The sequence below is a fragment of the Sceloporus occidentalis genome, unplaced genomic scaffold (genome assembly GCF_023333645.1).
Source record: "Sceloporus occidentalis isolate IW3139 unplaced genomic scaffold, rSceOcc1.0.p SCAF_4, whole genome shotgun sequence".
NCBI classification, from domain to species: Eukaryota; Metazoa; Chordata; class Lepidosauria; order Squamata; family Phrynosomatidae; genus Sceloporus; species Sceloporus occidentalis.
The window spans coordinates 133048009-133073240 of record NW_028316984.1 but is presented as its reverse complement, the minus strand read 5'-3'; the positions used below and the strand labels follow the sequence as shown (position 1 = coordinate 133073240).

General features: G+C 41.2%; 1 protein-coding gene across 2 annotated transcripts in view; it reads right to left on the bottom strand.

Annotated features, from left to right (window-relative positions):
- LOC149314632 (cryptochrome-2) overlaps window positions 1-24960 on the bottom strand; it is a 38067-nt gene extending 13107 nt beyond the window's left edge. For both annotated transcript variants that reach the window (XM_089521506.1, XM_089521507.1), the window contains exons 1-6: window positions 24652-24960; window positions 20367-20475; window positions 14249-14391; window positions 7788-7972; window positions 2010-2098; window positions 4-144 (exon numbers count right to left, since the gene is read on the bottom strand). In XM_089521506.1, the coding sequence (XP_089377632.1) occupies window positions 4-144; window positions 2010-2098; window positions 7788-7972; window positions 14249-14391; window positions 20367-20475; window positions 24652-24854 (870 nt within the window). In that variant the 5' untranslated portion in view covers window positions 24855-24960. The remainder of the gene's footprint in view (window positions 1-3; window positions 145-2009; window positions 2099-7787; window positions 7973-14248; window positions 14392-20366; window positions 20476-24651) is intronic.
- Window positions 24961-25232: the final 272 nt, after the last annotated feature.

The following is a 25232-nucleotide window of genomic DNA, read 5'->3' as shown; positions in this document are numbered from 1 at the left end:
TACCTTTTTGTAGAGCTCCCAGAGCCGATAGTAGAATAAGCGGCAGGATAAGCAACCAAACCGAAGGTAGGGACTAAGCCCTGTTGGACTGGCCAGCAATGAATTGGCATTCATTCGTGGCCGTTCATAGTTTGCGACCCAAGCCTTGAAAGTATAGAGGGGAGGGGAGAATACAGAATTGAATATTAAAAATCAGATAGTGTGAACTTCCATAAACTAGTGTTACTTGACAATGTGGCACTGCCCAAAAGCTCTTTATTTTCTTTTTTGAAAGCCTTTTACTCCTTTTTCAACTTGTGCCACAGCTGCCACCAATCTGTGACAAAGACCTACTTTTCCCCCAAACTGCTCAAGATATTTTCATCATTGTTGGTAGCATGTAACTGTATCTTTGAAAGCACCCCAAACAGTCATTTATTGAAACAACAATGTAAGTTTATTTGCAGGTTAATTTAAATACAGTATCACTTGTATGGGATGTTGTTTACATTTCATACGTTATTGGTATACTTTGTTACACTGTTTTAGGTTTGTGGTTTCTTGTCCTTATACTTATTTGTTACAATAATTCAAAACCATTCAAAATCTTTATTATAGTTTTGTTTCTTACACCTTCGTTAACTCTTTGTGCTTCATCTTTCACTGTCTACTATTCTCCTCAGAAACTAACACTTCATTTCCCCCAGGCCACTCTTAGTCCTCTCTTGGGGGCTTTTTAAACCTTTTAACTGCCTTTCTCTGCAGTATAACCTAGCCTCTCAGGATCTTGAACCCCTCAGCTTGTACTAAAATTCTCACTTTGAGTTCTGTCCCTAACCACGTCTCCAACCAAATCCACCATTTGGGGATATCTTAAAATACTCAGGAATGGGAATCACAGGGTGGTATCTCAGCCATCCAAACCTCACGCCACACTTGATAATCCCACATATATTAGGCCTGCTTCCATACTTTTGAAATTCAGACCCCATGCTTCATCATCTGTCACCTATTCATTAAACTGAATTAACAAACAGTGTCCATTAAAGAAGGGGCTTTTGCAACACAATTAACTGTTATCAAAGAAGTCAAGGTACACAGGTCAGATATTTCAGAACATTGATTACAGTTTTGATTCTTGTCTAACAGAATGCCAGAAAGTGAACTACATGAAAGTTAGAATGTACCCTCCATCCAGTACATTTCATTACCTTTACAGTTGGTTAGTATATACTGTTGTTATGTTCCTTCAACTTATGGCAAACCTATTCTGGGTTTTCTTTGGAAGATTCATTTAGGGGAGGTCTGCCACTGCCTTCCTCTAAGGCTGAGAGAGGGTGACTTGCCTGATGTTACTAAATAGGTCTTCATGACATAGTGGGGATTCGAACCCTTGTCTCAGACCATTATACAATGCTGGCCATCAGTATATAGTTTGTAGTAGTTATCAGTATACATATACATGTAATGTATATTAATGTAGTATATATCAGTATTCATTAATGTCAGGTGCACAACTTTTTCCTTCTCCAGTTTATCAATACAAACATTAATCAAAATTAATATTTATTATCTTTAATCAATATTTTAAAATTATTTAAAATTTCAGCACAGCAGAATATTTAAATGTTTAAAATACAGCAGAAATAATAATACTGGAAAACAAAAGTTGTTTGTCCATACAGAACTCAATTACGAGTTCTGAGCCCAAATTCCCATATGCCATAGCCACAAACAGGCATTATGAGGTTCTAGTTCACAGTACCTGGCAGGTACCAGACAGACATAAGCTGCACAGAAGTATGAAAAAACATTGTTGAACAAGATAATAGTATGAAAGATGACAACAAAGACTAGCACTGGACTGTGATATCTCTCAGAAGCTAAGGGATATTTTAATGTCACTAATAAACATTTATATCCAATAAATTTAGAGCAGTTCAGTAGGCTGCAGAGTTTAAGGAATGTGACACTGCAAGGATTTCTCTTCCCCAAAGGGATGTTTTGCTACACAAATTATACAGGGTTACCTTTCTTTCCAGATGCTTATCCAGGCGAGTTAATGCTTCAGTCTCCCCTCCTTGCCAAACAGCTGGGGCAAGATTCTCAGTGGGGAAACCTAAGAGAAAGAGGAAGAAGATTAATCTGCAATTCAGGCAACAAGTCTATTTTCCCTAGTTTTCACTGAATCTTGTGTTAGATTGTCTACTAAACTGGTTTACTCAATCATTATCTATAACCAGCAAGAGAGCATATCTGAATCAAGGTTTGCATAAGGCAGACACTCTTGTAGGATGTAAAAATTCTTATTCTGCAAAAATGATGAAATAATGAGACAAAAGCATGCCTCTAAATGGATGTGGGGAGGGGGGAATCATTGGAGCAACAGTCATATAACTTGGAATACTATGGTGCTACTTCCAAAGAGTTAATGGATAAAAGAGGAGTGGTTTCCCTTCCCTTATGCCTACATTTAAATTACTTCTATGAAGACAAACCTCTCAGTCTTATCCAGTATGTAAATGGTTCACCTACATTATTTTTACCTGCCAGGAATGAAATAGAATGATGGGTTAGGACCAAGATGATTCTTTAGGGCTGTGCTTCTCAGGTTATTTGATGTGGGGGACTGGCAATTTCCCTCTGCGGTTATGTCAGAGACTGGCATGATATTTGTGCCCATTGGCTACAATTGTTCCTTTTTTCCCCCTGAAACCTGCCAGGGACCAGCAGTCTACAGTATGTGGACTGGCCCTGGCCCATGGACCATTACACTGAATAGCACTGCTTTAAGGGGACCAGAGTGGAATTATGGTTTTGAGTAATAATAGAAAGTATGAAGCAAACATTTAAAGTAGTTTCCTTTCACACCTACCACAATGGATGGTAACTTTTATGGCAGCTTCAGTTTCCAAAAATGTGCCCTCAAAAAAACTTAAGAAAAGCCTAACTGAATCAAGCCAAAGGACATCTAGTCCATCATGTTACTGTCAGGTGATCAGGCGAGGTCTATGGAAAACATGCAAGATATGCGGACAATAGTCCTCTCTCTTATTATTGTTCCCCAGTGACTCGTACTGAAAGACATGCCACCTCTTGAGATAACACATAGTCATCATTATTACCATGATAACTTTTAAGGGCACATTAAAACTAAGTTGGTGGCCATCCCCATATCTTCTGGAAGCAAATTCTGTAATATAATCATTCACTGTATGAAGTGGTACCTTTTTTCATTCTATCCTGACTTCACCAGAAGAGATTTTAAGCACTTGTCTCATATCTTCTTCTTATTCATTTTTTCTGAACAACTAATCCCCAAATAATAATTTCTTGATTATCTTTTCTGGAAACCTTTCCCAGTCTTAGAATCATGGGCGAGATACAGACCGCCCCTTTGGATCAGGGCCTCAGCAGCCACAGTGGCAGCCCCAGAGGCCCTGATCTGCTGCTTTTCCAGGCCTCGGAGAGGTGGCATAACACAACAGTGGTGGGGAGAGAGAGAAAGGGGCTGCTCAGCCCCTTTCTCTTACGTATCGCTGGCACGGCTGTGTAAATGCCGCACCAGTGATACGTGCAGCGAAAGGAGCTCTGTTTCAGAGCTCCTTTTGGCGCTGCTGAAAGGGCGCAGAAGCACTCTGTAGCGGCGGCAGCATGTAACGGCTGCACCACACCGTTTGGATGCGGCGCGGCCGTCATGTCAAAATGGCGGCGCCCATCTGTACAGATGGGCGCCGCCATTTTGATGTACAGAGTACATACTAGGGTTAGAGAGCATCTCCATACGTGCTAAGAGGCCCATCTGGACAGGGCCATAGCATCATAGAGTTGGAAGAGACCGCAAGGGCCATTCAGTCCAACCCCCTGCCATGCAGGAACTCTCAATCAATTCATCCCCGACAGATGACCATCTAGCCTCTGTTTAAAGACCTTTAAGGAAGGAGACTCCACTATACTCCGAGGGAGTTTGTTCCACTGTCAAACAGTCCTTACTGTCAGGACGTTCCTCCTAATGTTGAGGTGGAATCTCTTTTCCTGGAGCTTGCATCCATGGCTCTGGGTCCTAGTCTCTGGAGCAGCAGAAAACAAGCTAGCTTCCTCCTCAATACGACATCCCTTCAAATATTTAAAGAGGGCTATCATATCACATCTTAACCCTCCCTTCTCCAGGCTAAACATCTCCAGTTTCCGAAGTCGTTCCTCATAGGGCATGGTTTCCAGACTCTTCGCCATTTTAGTCACCCTCCTTTAGACACGCTCCAGTTTCTCAACATCCCTTTTAAATTGTGGTGCCCAGAACTGGACACAATATTGCAGGTGGGGCATGACCAAAGCAGAATAGAGTGGTACTATTACTTCCCTTGATCTAGACCAGTGATGGCAAACCTATGGCATGCATGCCAGAGGTGGCACTCAGAGCCCTCTCTGTGGGCACACATGCTGTCGCCCTAGCACAGAGTTTGCCAGAGTTTCTTACTAGAAAGCCAGAGGGACATGGCACTTTGCAATAAATAAGTGGGGTCTGGGTTGCAATTTGGGCACTTGGTCTGTAAAAGGTTCACCATCACTGATCTACACACTATACTTCTATTGATTGAGCCTAAAATTGCCTTGTTAGCTGCCACACCGCACTGTTGACCCATGTTCAACTTATGTCTACTTGGTCTCCTAGATCCCTTTCACACGTAGTCTTGTTCAGCCAGGTGTCATGCATCCTATATCTGTGCATTTCATTTTTCCACCCTAAGTGTAGTACTTTACATTTCTCTGTGTTGAAATTCATTTTGTTACCTTTGGCCCAGCTTTCCAATCTATTAAAGTCATTTTGAATTTTGATCTTGTCCTCTGGGGTATTAGCTATTCCTCCTAATTTGGTGTCATCTGCAAATTTGATAAGTATGCCCCCAATTCTTTCATCCAAGTCATTGATAAAGATGTTGAATAACACTGGGCCCAGGACAGGCCCCTGTGGGACCCCACTGGTCACTTCTCTCCAGGATGAAAAGGAGCCATTGTTGAGCACCCTTGGGGTTCAGCCGGTCAACCAATTACAAATCCATGTAACAGTTACTTTGTCCAGCCCACATTTCACTAGCTTGTTTGCAAGAATGTCATGGGGAATCTTGTCAAAGGCCTTACTGAAATCAAGATATACTATATCTATAGCATTCCCTTCATCTACCAAGCTGGTAATTTTATCAAAAAAAGAGATTGGATTTGTCTGGCATGACTTGTTTTTCTGAAACCCATGTTGACTTTTTGTGATTATGGAATTGTTTTCTAGATGTTCACAAACTCTCTGCTTAATGATCTGCTCTAGGATCTTTCCTGGTATTGATGTCAGACTAACTGGACGATAATTGTTGGGATCCTCTTTTTTCCCCTTTTTGAAGATGGGGACAACGTTTGCCCTCCTCCACTCTGCTGGGACTTCTCCTGTTCTCCAGGAGTTCTCAAATATTATTTCCAATGGCTTCGATATTACATTAGCCAGTTCTTTTAATATTCTTAGATGTAGTTCATCTGGTCCTGGAGACTTATATTCATTTAGATTAACCAGGTATTCCTGTACTATCTCCTACTTATTCTATGCTGAAATTCCCCTACTCTGTCCTCTGCTCCATTATCCTCAGGTTGAGCACCCTTTGCCTTTTCTGAGAAGACTGAAGCCAAGAAGGTGTTGAATAATTTTGCCTTTTCTCTGTTAGCATTTTGCCGTCTTCTCTACGTAGTGGCCCTACCGTTTCCTTCTTCTTCCTTTTGCTGCGGACATATACATTAAAAAAGCCCTTTTTGTTGTTCTTAACCTCTCTAGCAAGCCTGAGTTCATTCTGCGTTTTAGCTTTTCTGACTTTACCCCTACACATGCTAGCTATTTGCTTGAATTCCCCTTTGGTGATTTCCCAATTTTTCCATTTCTTATTCTCTTTTGAAATGTTATGACAGGAAGAAATAGGTCAACAGGGCAAAATACTTTCTTGTAAAATTCACATACACTACATTGGATATGTTCACAGAAACAGCTATTAAAGTCAGTGACAGAAAAACCCAATTATAGAATGTACAGCACCATTACAGAAGGGCTGAAAAGTAGGCTGTAGCAGTAATTCTGAAAAATTATACCAGAATTATCATAAGAATGTAGCATACAGGCAAAGGTTGGTTAACAAAGCCTTTACAAAAATGTTCCTTTTAACCAAATTTTTATGCCCACCCATCTGCCTCTTTTCTCTTTGCATTCTTTCTAGCTGGAGGGGTTTTTGGTTTGGTTTGGGTTGGGCAGGGGCATCAGCACTCAGAAAATGGTGAAGAATAGCTGGAATAACAGAGACATTGGGTGCTGGGCTGCAGCAGGATGTCTGTAGTAAAAAAAATGTAATAAAGCTTGAGCTGGGAAAGAGTAGCGTTCTGTTCGGTCTGATTCTGCTCAGCTCCTTCTGTAACTATGTGTGTGTGCCCACAACAGACAAGGCAAACAAGAGCTGCCTCCATAATCCCATAGTGAACATGTGTGGCAACAAAAGAGTGAAAAGGTTTTTTTGTGGTGTTGGAACATTTCTGTTCTTTCAATGTTATTTCTACTAGTTCGAATTTTCTGTTAAAGAGGTAATACCAAGGAATACATCTATACTTTGCTAACTGAAGTATACCCATATATTTTTAATACTGTAGTACCTGATCTGATTTTCAATAGTGCTGCATGATTTTTGTGAAATGTGTGTGCTTAAACATGTGCTGTTAAAAATACAGCAGCAAAACTGTGAACTGGGACTCAGAATTAGAAGCACTTTGCCAGGGTTCTGGTCCATTCCTGAACTTAAACTTAAAACCTAACTTAAACCTAAAACTTAAACCTAAGTGCTGGCTTTGACTCTGAACAACCTTTATGGCTTTGGAACAGTATCTATGTCTGTCATAAACAAAGAAGCTCCTCTACTTTAGTGTTCTGACTTACAGATGGCAGGTTATGAGAGGAAAGAGCCTTCTTGGTAGTCATGATTCAAATATGGAAGGTTCTCCTCATGGGGCTACATTGACATCATTACAACACTAGGGAAATATCTTTTAAATCTCACCAGAATTTCTGATCTGGCATCTCAGTCTGCTGGAATTTTCTTTATATGTTGCTGCTTTCAGTATATTGTTCTGTTTGGCTTAATTGTTTCATTATGCTTGTATATTCTTATTGTTAAACTGTCCTAATATTTAATTTGAAGGATGGGGCAAAGTATCTTGAAATATAACTAACTAAATCCTGCTTTGTTAACTTATGAAATACAAATCCTGGGTTCTCAGTTTTTTAAAAGGTGTAACTTACTGTCTCAGCTGTCACTCTGTAATTATCATTACCTTACTGTGTAAAATAATTGTAATGAACTGCCATAGGATATGTGTGTATTCCTTTAAGTCGCCTGTCAATTTACAGTGACAGGCGACTTGAAATCATAGGTTTTTCTTAGGCAAGGAATACTCAGAGGTAGTTTTGCCAATTCCTTCCTCTGAAATATAGCCTATGACACCTGGTATTCATCTGCAGTCTCCCATCCAAGTATTAATCAGGCCAGCCCTGCTTGGCTTCCAAGATCAGACAGGATCTGGTGCCTTTATGGTATTTAGGCAGTACATAGGATATAGTAGAGACAGCTAAATTGGCTCATTTTCTCAAGCCCAAGATGCACTGATAATCTGAAGGATGTTGATAAACTAGAGCCAGATCAGGTCAGACAAGAAGAATACTGCAGCCCATCTTGGAGGTTTTCCAAGCCTACAGAAAGCAAGTGCAGCTGACCTGCAATTCAGCAACATACCCAGCTCTTCCAGGGATGGAACTCCATAGGTTTCATCATGATTGTCTTGGATGTCTGTCTTGCACAAGTCCATCTGTTGATGCGTTATGGAGGCAATTGGCTTCTTGGGCAAGTCCATGCGACTAACGATGGCCTGGAAACGCTTGTAAGTGAGAGGAGGTTTGTGTCCATTCAGCTCAATTATCCTAAGGGAGCAGGAAGAGGCCATTAAAGAACAGACTGGCTCCCATGGGAGGTGTGGAGGAAACAGCATTGTCAAATGTGCATTTTGAATGAGCAATTTCTTCAGATATTTGGTGGGAGAAAAGAAATATAGAACACACAGAACAATGCAGAACTGGTCCAGCATTTATTTCTTATCTCAGTCACTTAAAAGGAGGAACTGCTGTCCATGCCCCTTTTAACCAAATTTGTAGCCCAAAACTTCACCATGTAAGGATTAATCAACATTGAAATAATGTTATTTACATTTTAAATTTCTTAAGATGATTTTAATGTATGCTGGTCATAGACTGTGATATAGGGCAAGATATAAATATTTTAATAAATAATTAATATTTAATAAATATTTTAATTAATAAATAAATCCCCAGTCTTGTTAACCACTTTACCATCCTCTGAATAGGAACTGTGTTCTTTCATTCCAGAAACATTATTTTAAACCAGTTTCTCAAGAAGGCTATCCCCATTTCATACTAGCATTTCATGTGCATTTAGCCCTAGTGTGGACAACTTATGTTGATACATACAGGGGCCATTTTTCACCATGCCCAGACCTAGCACAAACTTACTAATTTCTCCAGACAATATCAGAAGTGTCAGGAAAATCATGCTCATTTGAAAAACAAACAAGCAAAAAACACCAGACTTTTTTCTAAAACAAATTTTACAGGGGTGGGCTGTTTTAGAGGATTAGACCTCCTAGGCTGCATCCACACTGCAAAAATAATCTGTTGACATCACTTTAACTGCCATGGTTCAGTGCTATGGAATTCTGGGAACTTAGTTTGTATGCAATCAGGGGCCCATTTGCACTACACAAATATAGTGCTATATGGTACTTCAACTGCTATGGAATTGTGGGGGTTGTAGTTTGTGAGGCACAACAAACTACAGTTCCCAAAATTCCACAGCATTGAGCCATGGCAGTTAAAGTTGTGCTGAACTGGATTATTTCTGCAGTTTGGATGCAGCCCTGGAGGCACCATTCTCTCATTTTGAGCCAAAAAATGGGAGAAAGAACAGTCAGGAACAGTCTCATGGTTGCAAGATTCCCACTCTTGATTTAGGAACAAGGTAAGGATTTTTTTACTGTTCCTCTTTAGCCAACTGATCTTAGGATCGCCGTATTTTATATCATATTCCTCTTTTTTCTAGGACAAGTGAGCTCTCTGCAATTGCAAAAATATTAATGTTTTAAACTGACATTGTTCTAGCTTCTTTTAGTTCACCTCAAGAAGTCTGGTAGCTTCCACAATTTATGTATAATTAAGTGATAGGCTCAGGCAGAAAAAATTCAAATTGTACTGCTTCACCTGACTGGCAGGTGAACGCCTCCCTCAAAGGAAACACCCTGGATATAGCATGTGCACATGAGGGGGAGTGTGCTAAACCTTCTCCCTTTTTCTACATGCGGAGAGCTTTCATGTGGTAGCACATCCAGGAAAGCAATCCTCTACTTACAGTCAAACTCATGCAGATAAAAATTCTATCACTGCACATCTATCAAGATATGCACAATGCCTCTGAGCTTGTAAGGAAAAAAAATCCAAAGAACAAGGAGAGGGATGGCATACTTGTGTGGAAGAAATGCAGTTTTGCTCCCATGCCAATGCTCTACTTGACAGCTCTTTAGCTCTCATTCAGGCTGAGAAACATGATCCCTTGAATTAGCAGCCCAGCTGTTGCCAAGAGTGCTCCTTAAGAATTCAGGTAGTTTTAAGCACAGCAACAGAAATGCCAGGAGGGAAAAATGGATTGTAGGTGTGGTTAGACACCCCAAACAATGTGGGGAGTTGCATCACTAAAATAGTTTCCTGTGGTTAAGGAAGCCACATGGGTTGTGTTCTCAGCAGCAATTGTAAGAATAATATAATTAAGGTTGAATTTTAGACAACCCAGCAAAGTGTAAAATGCAGATTACAAGGCTTTACATTTTGTAGGAAAGCACAACGGTTCTTGAAGTTACAGTAAATACAACGGATATTATTTAAACCATTTGAGACAGTCTTACATCTAATTGTTGCTGTTGTTCTGTGCCTTCAAGTGCTCTTCCGACTTATGGTGATCCTAAGGCAAACCTACCATGGGGTTTTCTTGGCAAGATTTGTTCAGAGGAGGTTTGAAACCTTTTCCAGTGCCAGCAGGGGAAGAGTTAAAAAGAGGCAGAGGGAGCCAAGCTACTGGCTTATGTAAAGCTGAAGCAACCAAATCAGCTTCCTGCTCAGCTTGTACACTGGGAGTTATAGAAGTAGTGAGCAGCCACATCAACAGCTTATGCAAAAGGGTGGGGCTTTCAAGGTTTCAGCAAAAGCCATGTGCCTGTCCTTCCCTACAGGCTGCACATGTAAAGAGGAGGCGCTCCACGCTACCAAGCCTTGGCAGAGCAACACTCACGTGTGCGCCTCTGTGATCTAGTTTCCCAGTGAAGCATCGCAGCTACAAAAGAGAGAGTGGCTCTTTGCTTCACAGCTATTCTACCTCTTAAATCTGAACAATGAACAAACCTAAAACCTTTACCCCAATACTACGAAAGGTACAGGCACCCCTCTTGCAAAGAAGCCTCTCTTCCAAATGCTCCACAGGCACTGTATGGTCTAAAAAATCAGAAGGCTGCTCTGAAACAGACTGGGTCAACAAAAAAGGGTCACACGCTCGAAGGCACACTGTTTAGCTGTCAAAACTCCACAGCAGGGGCCCATTTGTACTGCAGAAATATAGGGCTACGTTGCACTTCAACTGCCATAGCAACATTCTTTGGAATCACGAGGTTTGTGGTTTGGTTAAGCACAAGAAACAGAGATTCCCAAACTTTTGTCCTTTGGGTTTTTGGACTTCAGTTCCCAGAAGCCTCAGCCAGCTTGATGAACAGTCAGGAATTCTGGGAGCTAAAGTCCAAAAACATCTGGAGGACCAAAGTATGGAAACCACTTCAATAGAGGAACTGTCTGGCTGAGAATTCTACATCCTCCTTTCTAAACTGCCAATCCCAGGATTTCCTATCAGCTATAGGTCTACAGTTTGAGTGTAGAGCTATGACTCTGGAAATCCGGCTCAGCCGTGAAACCCACTGGGCAGCCTTGGGCAAGTCACATGCTCTCAGCCTCAGGGGAAGGCAATGGCAAACCTATTAACAGATCTTCCCAAGAAAACCCCATGAATGGTTCACCTTAGGAATGCCGTAAGTTGAAAACAATTTGAAGGTACACAACAAAAAATAGCTCTGACATCTTAAGTATATGGACCAGAGTGGTCCCTATGCCATGCGTTTTGCTTGTATGAATGAGGCAAGAATACCAGAGTGGTTCTCCAAATACAGTAGACCAGCGTGGTGTAGTGGCTTGTGTGCTGGACTATGACACTAGAAGACCAGGGGGACGAATCCCCACTCAACCATTGAAACCCAGGGGGTGACCTTGGTCACATCTCTCAGCCATAAAGCAAAGACAAACCTCCTCTGAAAAAATTCTGCCAAGAAAACCCTGTGATAGGGCCAACATAACTCAGAAATTATTTGAAAACACACAACAAAGTCCTTTAATAAGAAGAAGTTTAGGGTACTGAAATATTCAGAAATAGAGGATACAGGAGTTTTGAATGTATGCTTCAGTATGTGAAAGAAGAGTCATTCAACAACACGAGCTTTCCATATTTTCAAAGCATTCAAAACAAGCCATTTGCAATTTGAAGGGAAAGAAAAGAAAATCCTCCAAAGAACATTCTGCCCATTTCATGAAGAGCCTTTGACTGAACTTTCTGCTCTAACAGGCAATTTGTTGCCACCATCAACTGACGTTCTAAATTAAAACAGAACAAAATATCTTTTGTTTACAGCACTCATGTGTATATTTTGTGAATCTTCTGTAGAACCAGTGAAGATCCCACATCCTCAATAATTACAGGATGTTTCGCAATGTTATCTGAGTGATTAATACTGACAAATGTTACAGGTTGTAGAATCTGCCCAGGACATTTTTTGAATGGTCCAATACTCATGGCGTTGTTTGTTGTTGTTTTAAATCTACAAAGGAAAACTCAATTGTTGTCAGGCAAAAGGCAGCCTGAAGACAGTGTCTGCATACATATGCACCCTTCTGGAAAAATGCTCACGTGCCACTTCTGGAAACTTCTGGGAGCAGTAATGTTGCCAGAGAACAAACTGCAGTGCCCTCCCACACCTTTTTCTGCTGTTGTTGTTTTGTGCCTCCAGGTCATTTTTGACTTATGGCAACTCTGAGGCTGACCTATCATGGGGTTCTCTTAGCAAGTATCTTCAGAGGAGGTTTGCCATTGCCATCCTCTGAGGCTGAGAGAGTGCAACTTGCCCAAGGTCACCCAGTGGGTTTTTGTGCTTGAGAGGGGAATCCAACCCTGACTTTCAGAGTCATAGTCTAACATTCAAACCACTACACCACACTTCTTCTAACCCCTCCCAAATAACTAGAAGCAGAAGCCTGACTTATAGGTCTCTCCCTACACACAATTCTGGGGGCTAGTGAGGCCTGCCATGAGTCCTGGGGGTTGAAAACTGTCTCCTGCAAACTTTCCCACCTCTTTTCAGAGGAATTAAGCTCATCTGAACAGTGACATACTAAGAAACAGCTCTCAGACCTCTGAAATTTAAAATAATCTAAGTTCACAGAAGAAAATGCAAGGGAGTTTTTAAAATGTGTGTTAAGAGGAATATATCCTGGGTCTGGTTACTGAACCAGCCGGATGTAGTCTGGTCTGTTCATGTCAAACTTGGGGTCTGGGCCATGCATTGCCTGGACTCCCTGCAAAGAGGACAAGTGTGTGTGGAGGAAACTGTTTTTTTTTTGTGAGATATTTAGCCTTCTCTTCCAGAGAGCTCTGGTGCCACAAGAAACCACAAATCCCAGGATTCCCTAGCACTGAGCCAGGGCAGATAAAGTGGTCTCAAACTGGAATATTTCTTCATTGTGTTTTGGACCTTAGATACCTCTGTGTTTGCACATAGAGACCTCCAGTAGAGGCTTCATGAACAGGCTCTGCTTGCTGGACTTCCAGTAAGCATGGATGAAACTTTCCAAAAAGGTGACTGTATGCAAAAAATGAAAGTTTTCTATATACAGTATATTGTACCACTTGCCTTCCTATACACAAGAGATTTTCACCCCTGCAGCAGGCCTCACTGGCCAAAAAATGGATCCCAAAGTGACTTCTACTTCCTTACAGGACTGCTTATTCAGTTGCGGGTGCAGGGTATATGAATAAAGATAAACTACTGCTCCAAGGGTGATGGTTTGTCATTTTGTTGTTGTTGTTATTTGAGGTTCCCTGCCATCATCCAAAATACAGATTTTTAATATTGGGATGAAGCCTGAGGACTGTGGGGATCCCAGGGGGGTGTAAAAAGGCACTGAGAGATGCATGACTGCCAAAATGACCAATAAATGAGTCCAAGAGCAAATCAAGCCAGAACTCTCTCCAGAAGCCAAAAATGATCAAAGTGTGGCTATTGTACCTTGGATGTAACACAAGACAAGGTGACTCATTAGAAATGACTGATAAAATGGGAGGCAGTAGGAAAAGAGGAAGACTTCATTATAGATGGATTGACTCAACTTAGGAAGCTACAACCCTGAGTTTACAGGAACTAAGCAGGGCTGCTGATGACTGGGACTCTTGGAGGTCTCTCATTCATAGGTTTACCACAGGTCAAAGTGGGGAAGCAGTTACTGTCAAGTCAAATTGACCCGACAGTAATTAAATACAATCTTCTTGGTTTCTTCATTATTGTTCAATTAGAATAATATTCTTATTGCAAAGGTTTATAAGTCACCTTTGAAAGCTTTGGCAGAGAAGGAAAGGTGGGTTATAAACATATAAATGATTAATATATTTCTTTAGTTCTGGCTTTCAAAGACCAATACTTGTCTAGGCCAAAGGGTCATTTCACTAATAGTCAGGGGAGGAAGGAGAAAATGTACCTTTCTCTGATTTCCTCCTTTTAATACTGTGGTTAAACATGAGCCTTGAGAGAACAAAGTTCCCAAAAGGCATAATGTGTCAAGACACTAGTACAGAGGAGCACAGCTAGTGTTTGCCCCTGTTGTTTGTACTCTTGGCATCACAGTAAAGAAATTGAAATTCTGGTTCATTAAAAAAACCCTTCAAATTCTGCTGTTATTTTAAAACCTTTGGTTATTTCAAATAATAAGTAACAATAGTTTTCTTAGACAGAATAATACTTCATCTGTACAAGCAGATCTGAAACATACCTGTCAAGGTCATAAAGTGTATGCGAGTTCTCTGTTATCACTTCTACTCCAGCTTCTTTAGCCAACTTCACTATAGCTGCATCTCTCTCTTTTCCAAAGGGCTCTGAGTCATACTCAAAGGTGAGACGGGTAACTCCCCATTCCTGCAAGAAACCATACAATATCAGCTAAGTAGAAATATGAGGGCATCATTTTAAGCATCATCCTTAAAACTTGTGGAGAATACCTAAAATTACATCAAGCAAGGATGGCAAAAATAAAAATCATGCAACAGCATTAGGCAGAGTGTTTTGCCTCCCCAATTGTTCTCAGAGGGGCGGGATACAAATAAATTTTATTATTATTATTATTATTATTATTATTATTTTACAGAATTAGCATTAACACATATTAAAACATCCTACCCTTCTCAAACAAGTAGCTGCTCTTGCATTTGTTTGCAAAGTATGTTGTCATTTAAGACTAAAAGGTGTTTCTTAGCGCTTACCATTTAAAAAACATTTTTTACTGGGATTTTAAAGAACAAACATGTGTAACAGCATACGATCCATATCAGTATACAATCCATAATGAGAATTTCCATCCCACTTCACCCACACTTTACTGTATGTTGTTTATTTAATTGTAAGGAACTGTTCAACTGTTTATCTAGGTTGCCGCCCGTCTTTACCCCTCGTTGGCACCACGCCAACCACACCGTGTGGCACTAATGTGCTCCCTAAAAAGAAGCCACCTAGAGTGGCTTCTTTTTAGGAGTGCCATAATGATGTTTGCGCGCTCTGATGCCGCTGCTTCCAGCGAGTTTCGTTTGGGTGCACGGACGCCCACATGTCATTGTTGCGTGCACCATGTGAGCGGGGCCGCGGCAAGATGGTGCATGGGCACCACTATTAGGGATGGGCACATATGGATGCCCGGCCCTACGGAGCCCTTAAATCAGCTCCAGGATGGCACTTTTTGCCCGTCTGTATCAGGTCAAAGTTGTCACAAATGCATCTAATAATAATAATAATAATAATAATAAACTGTTTATTTATAGCCCGCTTTTCCTGGGAGATCAAAGCGGGTTACAACAGAGTACTACACAATGTACAATATACAAACAGTATTCATATAAAAACCACAACAATACATCAGATTAATTAAAAGCAGAGTAAAAATTTACAAGATCTTCTTTTATCTCTCCTTGGCTAGTCTGATTCTATAGGTCAGCTTCCCAGCCAGTAGACCCGAAGAAAGTATAGTACAGCAGCATTGATATGCTGCATGCTCCCAAGACACCCGGAAGCAGCCCAGCCAATCACATGGTGGTGGCTTCATGACGCTCTGGCGGCACGAAGTTTACATGCCGCTGGAGCGTCATGAAACCAGGTTCCGGCTGTGGCATGGTTGGCAAAGCTGGCTTTTTCTACCTGAAAAAGGAGCAGATCTTTGCAGCTCCTTTTTTTTGGCAGCTTCAAGGCGGATTGGGGCCATGGCATGTGGTTGCCTTGGCCCAATCTGTTTCGGAAGGAGTGGCTTTCACCAGTCTATTTCACCCCTCAGTTAAGTTATGAGAGTATATAGTTGGCCCTCCACATTTGTGGTTTTGACATTTGATTATTTGCAGATTTGATTAACATGTCCTTTTTAAGAATCTCTATGTCGTCCAACACAATTCTGCCAGACGTTGATCACAGAGTTGCTTTGGAGGACCTAGAGATTACTAGAGAAAACATTTCTCTAGGCATTTGTGGGTCCTCCGGTGTGATTCTATGGCCAACTTCTGGCAGATGTTGATCACAGAGTTGCATTGGAGGACCTAGAGATTCTTAGAGAGGTATTCTCTCATAAAAGAATTAGTGGTTTTTTGTTTGCAGTTTTTCCACATTCATGGGGGTTCTGTGCCCCTAACCCCAGCGAATCAGGAGGGCCCACTCTACTTTATTTATGTGTTGAAATATTTATATTCTGCTCCATATTATGAGTTCTCAGGCAGCATACAAGTAAAATCAAATTCAAGCATGTTAAAACAAGTTAAAGCAATAAAATAATTTAAGCAGACTAATTTTTTTCATTTAACAAGGTTTTTTTTAAGGTTAACACGGTTTAAAGCCATGTGCACAAACCTTTTTCAGATAAAGCAGTCAGGTCCTGTATAAGTAATTTTTTCTCCTAAAACTATACATCAGCGCATAGCAATAAAACATTTATAAACTTAAGTCCTCTAACAATATACAACACAGAAGGGGGAAAAAGATGTTCTCTGTGAGCTCTAAACAACGCTCCTGATCTAGGTCAACAGGACCCCTGAACAGAAGTACTCTAATTATGAGATGGCAACACTCTACAACTAGTAGTGCATTTACAGCTTTCACATGTATGTTCATATTATCAATATGTGTTAAGTATCATGCTGTAACATCATATTTATATGCATACCAAATTTAATCTGCAAACAGCCTACTATTTTACTCATGTAAGTTATGTTACAGTTTTGCTGCCACACTGCACCATTAATGCAGTTTGACATTGCTTTAACTGTCATGGTTCCATGCTATGGAATGAGATGTGTAGTTTGTTATGGCACCTGTGCTATTTGACAGAGAAAGCTAAATATGTCACAAAACTACCAATCCTGGAATTCTATAGCATTGAGCCATGCTATAAAGTGGTGTCAAACTGCATTAATTCTGAAGTTTATATGCAGCCTACGTCAATTGCTATATGACTAATGCTGTAGGAAACTATCAGGGCACAAGAAAGAATTCAAGGAAATTCAATCTCTTCTTCAGCCTTTCGCTTCTCTTTTCTTTCACTCTGCCAGAGCGTGGCTTATTTTTTCTCTGACCAAAGGTGTGTATAATAATATCATGAGTTGCCCCAGCACGCATCCCATAATCAGTCTCAAAATATGATACAGCCAACCATTGCTTCCCACAACCAACATCTAGGTACAGCCAAGTTAAAACTATAGAGAAGGGGGGGGGGGGTTTGCAAGGAAGGGCACAGCAACAGATGGGTGTTGCAAACATCAAGCAAAAAATATAATGGCAAATTAAAAAGTTGATTTCTCTGTTAGTAACTGGAGAAGAGTTCAGTAAGAACCAGAACTATATAACTGTAGAAGCTGACCAGCTAGTAAGAATGGTATATCTGAAGAAATCCTGTTTGCTATTAACGCTGTATATTGAAAACTCTGGGAAACTGACGTCATTCTTGGAAAATGAAGGCTTTGAGCAGCCCTAATCTTTCATCTCTCTAGGTCAGACTTTCACAGCTGGCAATGAAGCCTCTGCAAATTGTTAAAGAACAGATGGATTATCTGTAACTGTGGCTATCTGAATGGTCATCTATGCATCACTGGTGTGGGCCCACACATGTGAGTCACAGAGCCCATGAAGAAGTGCTTTTAGTTGGCATTTATAAGAGAAAAAACTATGTTTCCCATTCAGTTGCTGAGTATCAGGATGTTGGACAGCAAAATGCTAATTAAATCTGCCCAGGGGTATTGATGGTTTCTGGGGGATGAAAGTTAGATTTTAGGCCTCTCTTTCATCTCATTTCACACCCATCTTTCACCTCACATTTTGCTGTGTGCTTTATGATTATTGAAGCTCAGTGCTTTGGTTCCATGGTCCTCTCCAGAAGCCAGACATTTGCAAACCGGGAACTTAGAGAGAGCAACCTTTTCACCTGTCACCACCTTTCTGTGTAATCACAGAATAATTTTACTGATGTAACACATCATTACAGGAGGAGTATATCACTACTGGATTCTAGGATTGGTCTGTGTCTGTGGCACTATTTACAAACTTCCTTTTTTTCCCTCTGTATTATAAATGCAGCCTTAAAAATAATGTGGCTCCTTTTCTTTTAAGCATTTGTCCTAAATCAAGCCACCTTGCTGTTTGACCACTGCGACTAATGCTTGTATCTGTGATGTCTGCAGTAGGTATAGCTGTATCTTGTCTCCTTCAGCTCTCAGAGAAGTCCTGAAAGATTCAGTAGTCCCTTGGTTTAGATTGGGTTGAACAGAAAAAGTGGTAGTGGTGTACATCTTTGCATGACTGATCTGAGCTCTGGAAAACCCATCTGCTTTAGGGTTTGGGGGAGAGGCAATTGGAAACAATTGTGATAGACTTGTCCAGGGTCTATGAGTTTCCTTCTTTCAAATGCAGAAATCCTTTACAATATCCAACAGACAGTTGGCGAAGGAAAAAAAAATCTTACAGCTTCTTTATCCTTTCATTTACAGCTGAAGCACATCTTTCAAACTCTGAAGAAAAGTAGCAAATTTTTCTCTTCATTGCACATAAATAGGTGCTGTACACACAAAGGTCCAATGTGCCATACTATACCAATAATGTATACAATGCATAAACCTAAAAAACAGAAGGGCATACTGAACTGAAGTGTGATGCTAGCAGAATACAGAACACTGGATTACTTTGGAGTTTCCTTCTAGGGCTCTATATGCATGAATGAAAAAAAGTTTCCATCTGATGCTGGTGCTTCCTGATTGCCCATTGCAACTTCCAAAATACTGCAGTGGTTCCCCATTAATCCCACTGTGTCTTGGAGCTGGCGAAGTATCGGGAAGGCATTAATGTACAGTACTTAAAAACTAGATCAAACAGCTGCAACTACAGATTAAGAAGTCAAGATGGATGCCTTTTCCCTACTGAAACATTTAAATGTACTTAGGCAGCAAGACTGAGACAATGCAGGGTCCATTCCTGCTCCACCACTGTTCTCTCCTGTCCTCCTCCTTTTGTTATGTGGCAAAAGTAGAGCCCTCTTGGCTACAACAGGGCTGACAGGTAACGGAGGCAATGGAAGAATGGAAAGTGAGCATAGCAGCTGCATCCCCCTATGATCAATTATAGGCATTTGAAGCTACCAAACAACTATTAGGATAAAATCTCAACTATAACACTGAAAACAAATTAATACTTTCAGTGTTAACCATGACAGCTTAATCAAACCAATATGAACCATAACTGGTTTGTTTTCAAATGCACTTGTTTTGTTCATTTTAATGTTAGCTGCCTTCTGTCCCATTTTAGGACAAGAATATAAACTACAAACAAGAACAATAAATAAAAATAAATCACATTTAATTTAAATCAACAGTCTACACATCAGCAAAGAAAAAAGTGGTTTTGAATCAATTCACATATATTTCCCAATCAATGTTGCAAATCTAACCACCTATACCAAGGTAATTTTCAGCCAGAAGAACATTTCAATCAGCCCTCCTTATCTACAGATTTTTAATTCACTGATTCAAGCATCCACAGTTTGAAAATATTAAAAAAAGTATAATTTCCAGATAGCAGACTACGATTTTCCATTTTATATAAAGGACACCATTTGCTATGCCACTGCATTTAATGGGACTCAAGCATCCACAGATTTTATTATCCATGGGGGATCCTGGGACCAAACCCCAGCAGATAATAAGAGTCGACTGTATTTTCATCCTATCACTCATACTTCTGATGATGTCAGTATACAGAATGTCATCCATAACAATGCATAGAAATCCTTATTGAATGCAGCGTCAAAGCACACTTTTTTTTTAACTGTGATAAACCAGACATTAGTTTATTTTAATATCTGACAATGGCATTAAGAGCTGAAGCAAGGCAATAATAATAATGTCACTATTTTAAAAAAAAGTTTTGAAGATGTGAAAACACCTGACACAAAATACATATACATATACATGTACATATAATTTAAAACACACATATAAAATAAGGCACAATGCTTAACCATGCAGTGCTTTGCAAAGCCCCCAGTATCATGAGAAGCAAAAAACCAAAACAAAACAAATAACAACAACAAAAACACAAACACAAAAAAAACCCACCTAAATGGATATCATTTCTGAATAATTTAAAACACAGAACAAAAATGCTTGAGCCCGCAGTCATAAAGGAGATGTCCTCTTTTCCACCTATGTTATTTCACATGCTGAGAGGTCCAATTGCTGTGCCCCCTTATTAAATAAACTTACAGTGACCTCAAATCAAGATCTTAAAGTCAACAGCAGTTTAATTAACTGTTAAAGTTTAATTTATATGCAGATAAATTCTCTCCAAATAAGATTTTCATATAATTTTGATCTTACCTTAAAGAGTCTTGGAAAAACATCTGTTGGCTGGCCTCGCACTACAAATAAGCGGGAGCCGAGTTTTCTTAAACTGTTGTCCAAATCTTCCAGAGACTGGAGCAAAAACCTAGGGGGAAGAAACAAAATGCAATCAGAAACCATTGGGCTAGGCACAGCTGAAAAGTCCACAGACAACAGAGCCAGTCCTTTGCCATAATATGGAGAGTGAAAAGGAAACCTTACAAGCTATCAAAGAGTTAACAGAGGCCATTTATGGAAATTTGGCTTCTCTTTCTTTTTTCTTTCTCTCTCTAGAGGACTTTGAATACACAACCACTAATGTAGACTTCTGGAAATTTGCAAAGAGATCAGAAGAAGTGAAAACAACAACAATATTAGTTTGTGATAGAAATATATGCCTACCAACAGATGGTTAACTGTATGCATCAACATACTATTATTCTGTACACTTGTACTAGACACAATAGTTCTTATTATTTTTACATTTATTGACATATTTTATAAAACAAAAATGGTCTTCCATGATAATAATGTTTACTCATGTGAGATATGAAAGATGCACAGTGATATATAGCTCCAATTTGGTACAGATATGTCACACATCACTTATAAAGGTTATCAGATAATATAACACAGTTTTGTGGCATGTTGGCATTATGTAATGTACCAGTGCAGGGCTTCTTGCTAGAATGCATGTTCAAACTTTGCATGAGCTGAACGTGCAGCAGGCCAACTAATACAGCACATTCCTTCACTGTTCCATCAGAATGGAAAAGTCAAACTATTCAGGGTTTGGGTTTTTTTTAGTTCCCCTAAAACTGTCAGAATTCAAGCAAAAGAATAGGGCAGGAATGTGTATGTGCAAAACCGATTTTTCAGACATTCCAGCAGAACTGCATCCTAGCTGTATTCATGCAATTAAAGGGACAGAATAAGCACCTTTTACTGCCAAGATACCCGGCTGGATTCCCTTCACCCAGTTTAAAGTGATCTTGTAAAATATTACATAAAGCAGAAGGCAGCTGCCTACGTGACAACTCAACTCTCGTAAATCCTACAACAGACAGTGTTCTGGTAAAAAACAATTGTCTTGGGAAGGTGAGAATTAACACTATGCCCTACATACTTTCAGAAGCGAAGTCAGATACCTCTATATGTTGCTGCCTATGCTAGGGTTGTATTAGGTCTCTTCCTATATTGTGTGAAAAATCATTATGCACTTCAGATTTTAGCAGTGTTCATTCAACAACTGGTATTTTCATATCCTGAGTTGATTCTTCTATTTTTAATTGTAACCACACAGGGTATTTCAATGGCTTAAATGTTGAATAATCCTTTCTCAACTAGCAAGTGATTGGACTAAGCATGATATAAGAGGGCTTTCCCAGCTTCTATACTTAGGATTCTATATGCCGACACGTGCCCTAAGTATATGCCAGCAGTAGCAGAACAAGTAGAACAAGAATCCTTCTCATTAGGGAAGGTGCAGTCTCTTCACCACAAGCAGCAGCATCCCAGCAGCTATGCCAAATGTCGACACCAGAGTTATTCCCTTCTATAACTACTTCAGAATATCTCATATTTTCCAGATCTTTTGCAATGATTTTTTTTTGCAGAGGCTGCAAAAACTGTGAACTAAGCTGATGATCTTCAAGTAGTGATTTGTCTGAGGAGCTACAAACTACAACCAAAAAAATCACTTTCAGAATTATACTGATGTAAGACTGCAATGTGAATCTCATTTGCACCTACATAAGATTGCATTCTCTGAAGATGCCAGCCACAGGTGCTGGCGAACCGTCAGGAATAAACTCTTGTAGAACATGGCCACGTAGCCTGAAAAACCCACAAAAAACAATGCAGCCTGCTGAATCTCTTTGGACAAAAGGTGTATTTACACTATAGAAATAATGCAGTTTGACACCTCTTTAGCTGCCGTGGCTCTATCCCACAGAATCCTGGATTTGTAGTTTTGTGAGGCACCAGTACTCTCTGGCAGAGAAAGGTAAAACTACAAATCCCAGGATTCCATAGGATTAAGGTACAGCGCTTAAGGTGGTGTTGAATTGTATTATTTCTACAGTGTAGAAACACCTTTACTTTCAGGAAACATTACACTGAAGTAGAGTGTATTACATTGTTTTAGGGCCAGGGTTTGTGGATTATAATATTAACACTATTGGAAAGATTAGAGAACTATACAAAACAGCCCAATTTAGCAGCTAGTACAATAAATCTTAGTGAAGAATGGTAATGCTTGCTTGTTTGCCTGCTTCCTCCTCTTTCCCCCAACAGAAGTATTTCATTTCTTTTTTCTTCTTGCTACCATAATCCAATTTAGCTTCATGGCTCAAAAGGCATGAAGGCAAACAGAGAAGCAGGGGCAGGTAAACAAAATGACAATGGAAGAAATAATAAAAGATAAGCCATAGATCTGAGGGTGTAGGAAGGGAACACAAGAGGGCAGATATCGCTCCCCTGTAAATAGCTTTCCATGACTGTAGGTTCTTTGCTTTTCCTATATTTTATTTATTTATTTATTTAGGTATTTATATCCCGCCCTTCTGCCCTATATGCATCAGTGGAGCACCATAAATTCAGCCATGTGCAGTCTGCAAGTCATGACATGCACTAAGCAGACAGGCAGAGTTATAGGTCCAGAAACTCCACTGGAAAACAACCCAAATGTACTTTGGCACAAAAACAGATGCTTTGCATCCCATAAAATTTAGCCTCTGAAATCCAAATTCGTCAGGCCAGAATGTGTTGTGTGACTCTAAACTGATCTTAACACCATGACAGGGACATTTTTATGTCATCTGTACCCTAGCTAGATACATGAAACAGGTGCTGGTCTCTCCACCTGTTTTCTCAGCTAGGTTGCCTCTGGTTTCTCCTCCTTTTTCCCTCACATATTTTCATAATAACCTCTTTAGTACACTCCTTGCTCTTAATTCTACAGAACACCTTCTCTAAACTGAATCACGGCCAGAGAAGTGTTCAGAGGCCACCATCTGCAGCTCCTGATGCGAGGGCAAGGTGCCCTGACTGCCCTAAAGGACCTGGAGGCCAGGACTGAGGCGGGGAGTCACCTTCTACGGCCAAGATTCATGGCTCACTGAGATCCGGCCTCGGAGGACCCACAGTGAGTGCATCCGCTCTGCAGAAATAATTCAGTTTGACACCACTTTAACTGCCACGGCTCCATGCTATGGCATTCTGGGAACTGTAGTTTGAAAAGTGGAGGACATTCCAAAGAAAAGCTAAAAACACTCATAAATATAAACTGATGCCTCTTAGTCATGCTCAAAATGGAAGGCCTTTTTCAGTTCCTCCTGGGCAGAAGGCTGAAAGGCAGGGCATGTCCTGGGAAAGGAGGATGTCTGGTCACCCTGCCCTAAACTCATGGCTGACTAAGTCAACACTTAGGTAAATCCAGAGTGACCAGATGTCCTCACCGCAAAGGAGGACAAGGCGCCGCAAAATGTAGGACACTCAAGGAAACTGTAGGGCATGAGCAAAGAAAACCTCTAAACACTCCTATAAATGTAAACCTATGCTTCGGAGTCATGCTCTACACGGAGGACATTTGGGAATTCCTCCTGGGGTATTGGTTGAAAGGTAGGCCATGTCCTGCAAAAGGAGGACATCTGGTCACCCTGTGAATTATAGAGTGCCCAGATGTCCTCACCACAAAAGAGGACAAGGCACTGCAAAAAGAAGGACATTCAAGAAAAATGGAGGACACGGCCAAAGAAAAGCTAAAGACACTGACATAAATATAAATTCATGCTTCTCATGTATATATGTGTCTTCATGTCACCTGTCGACTTATGGCGACCCCATGAATTTCATAGGGTTTAATTAGGCAAGGACTACTTAGTCCTGCTCAAAATGGAGGACCTTTTGGGAGGCTGAAATGTAGAGGGGCTTGGTCCTCCTTTTCCAGGACATGTCCTCCCTGTCACCTTTCTGTCCAGGAGGAATTCCAAAGGAGCCTCCATTTTGAACAAAACTAAGAAGCATGAATGCATACATATTTCTAGGGGTGGTTTTTGGCTTTTCTTCTCTGGTGTCCTCCATCCGTGGTGCCCCTGTCCTCCTTTGCGCTTTTCCAGGACAGGTCCTCCTCCCTTTCTTACCCTCCTGCCCAGAATGATGGGGAAGGATGCCCTCCTTCATCCTGAGCATCTCTAAAAGAAGTCTCTGGGGGCCTGTCCTCCATCCTGGGCTCCCCCTCTCTCCTAAGCCTCCCAGGGCTGCTGCCTCTGCTGCCACTCACCGCCAGCGGTTGATGCCCACCGAGGAGGAGGCGGCGAACCAGGGGTCCAGGATGTAGATGCAGCGGAGGGGGCCTCTTGCTGCCTGATGCAGGGCCGGGTTGTCGTGGAGCCTCAGCCCCCGGCGGAACCAGTGCACCGAGCAGCCAGGGCCTCCAAGGCCCGGAGGGCCAGTCACCACGGAGCCCAGGGGGAAAGCAGCCATCCTGGGAGCCTCCTCTGCCTCGCACTGGATCCAGCAGCAGACCGAGAGGGATTGATGCAGCAGCGCAGCCTCCTCCTCCTCCTAGTCCTCCTCCTCCTGCTGCTGCTGCTGGTGATGCTGATGGTGCTGGCGCTGCCCATTGGCCGCCTGGGCTACATAACAGGGCCAGCCCCTGGGGCTCGCAGGACTAGGCACGTTCCTTCCCCGCCTCTCTCTCTGTCAGGCAGAAGGAGGAGGAGGAGGAGGAAGAGAAGGAAGGCCGGCCCTAGCGCTCCCAGTCCCTCTTCAGGGACACACGTTGGCTGCAAGCACTGCAAAGGCTTGGGAGGCACCCAGCTGGAAGAGAAGGAGAAGCAGAAGGATAACAATAACAACAGC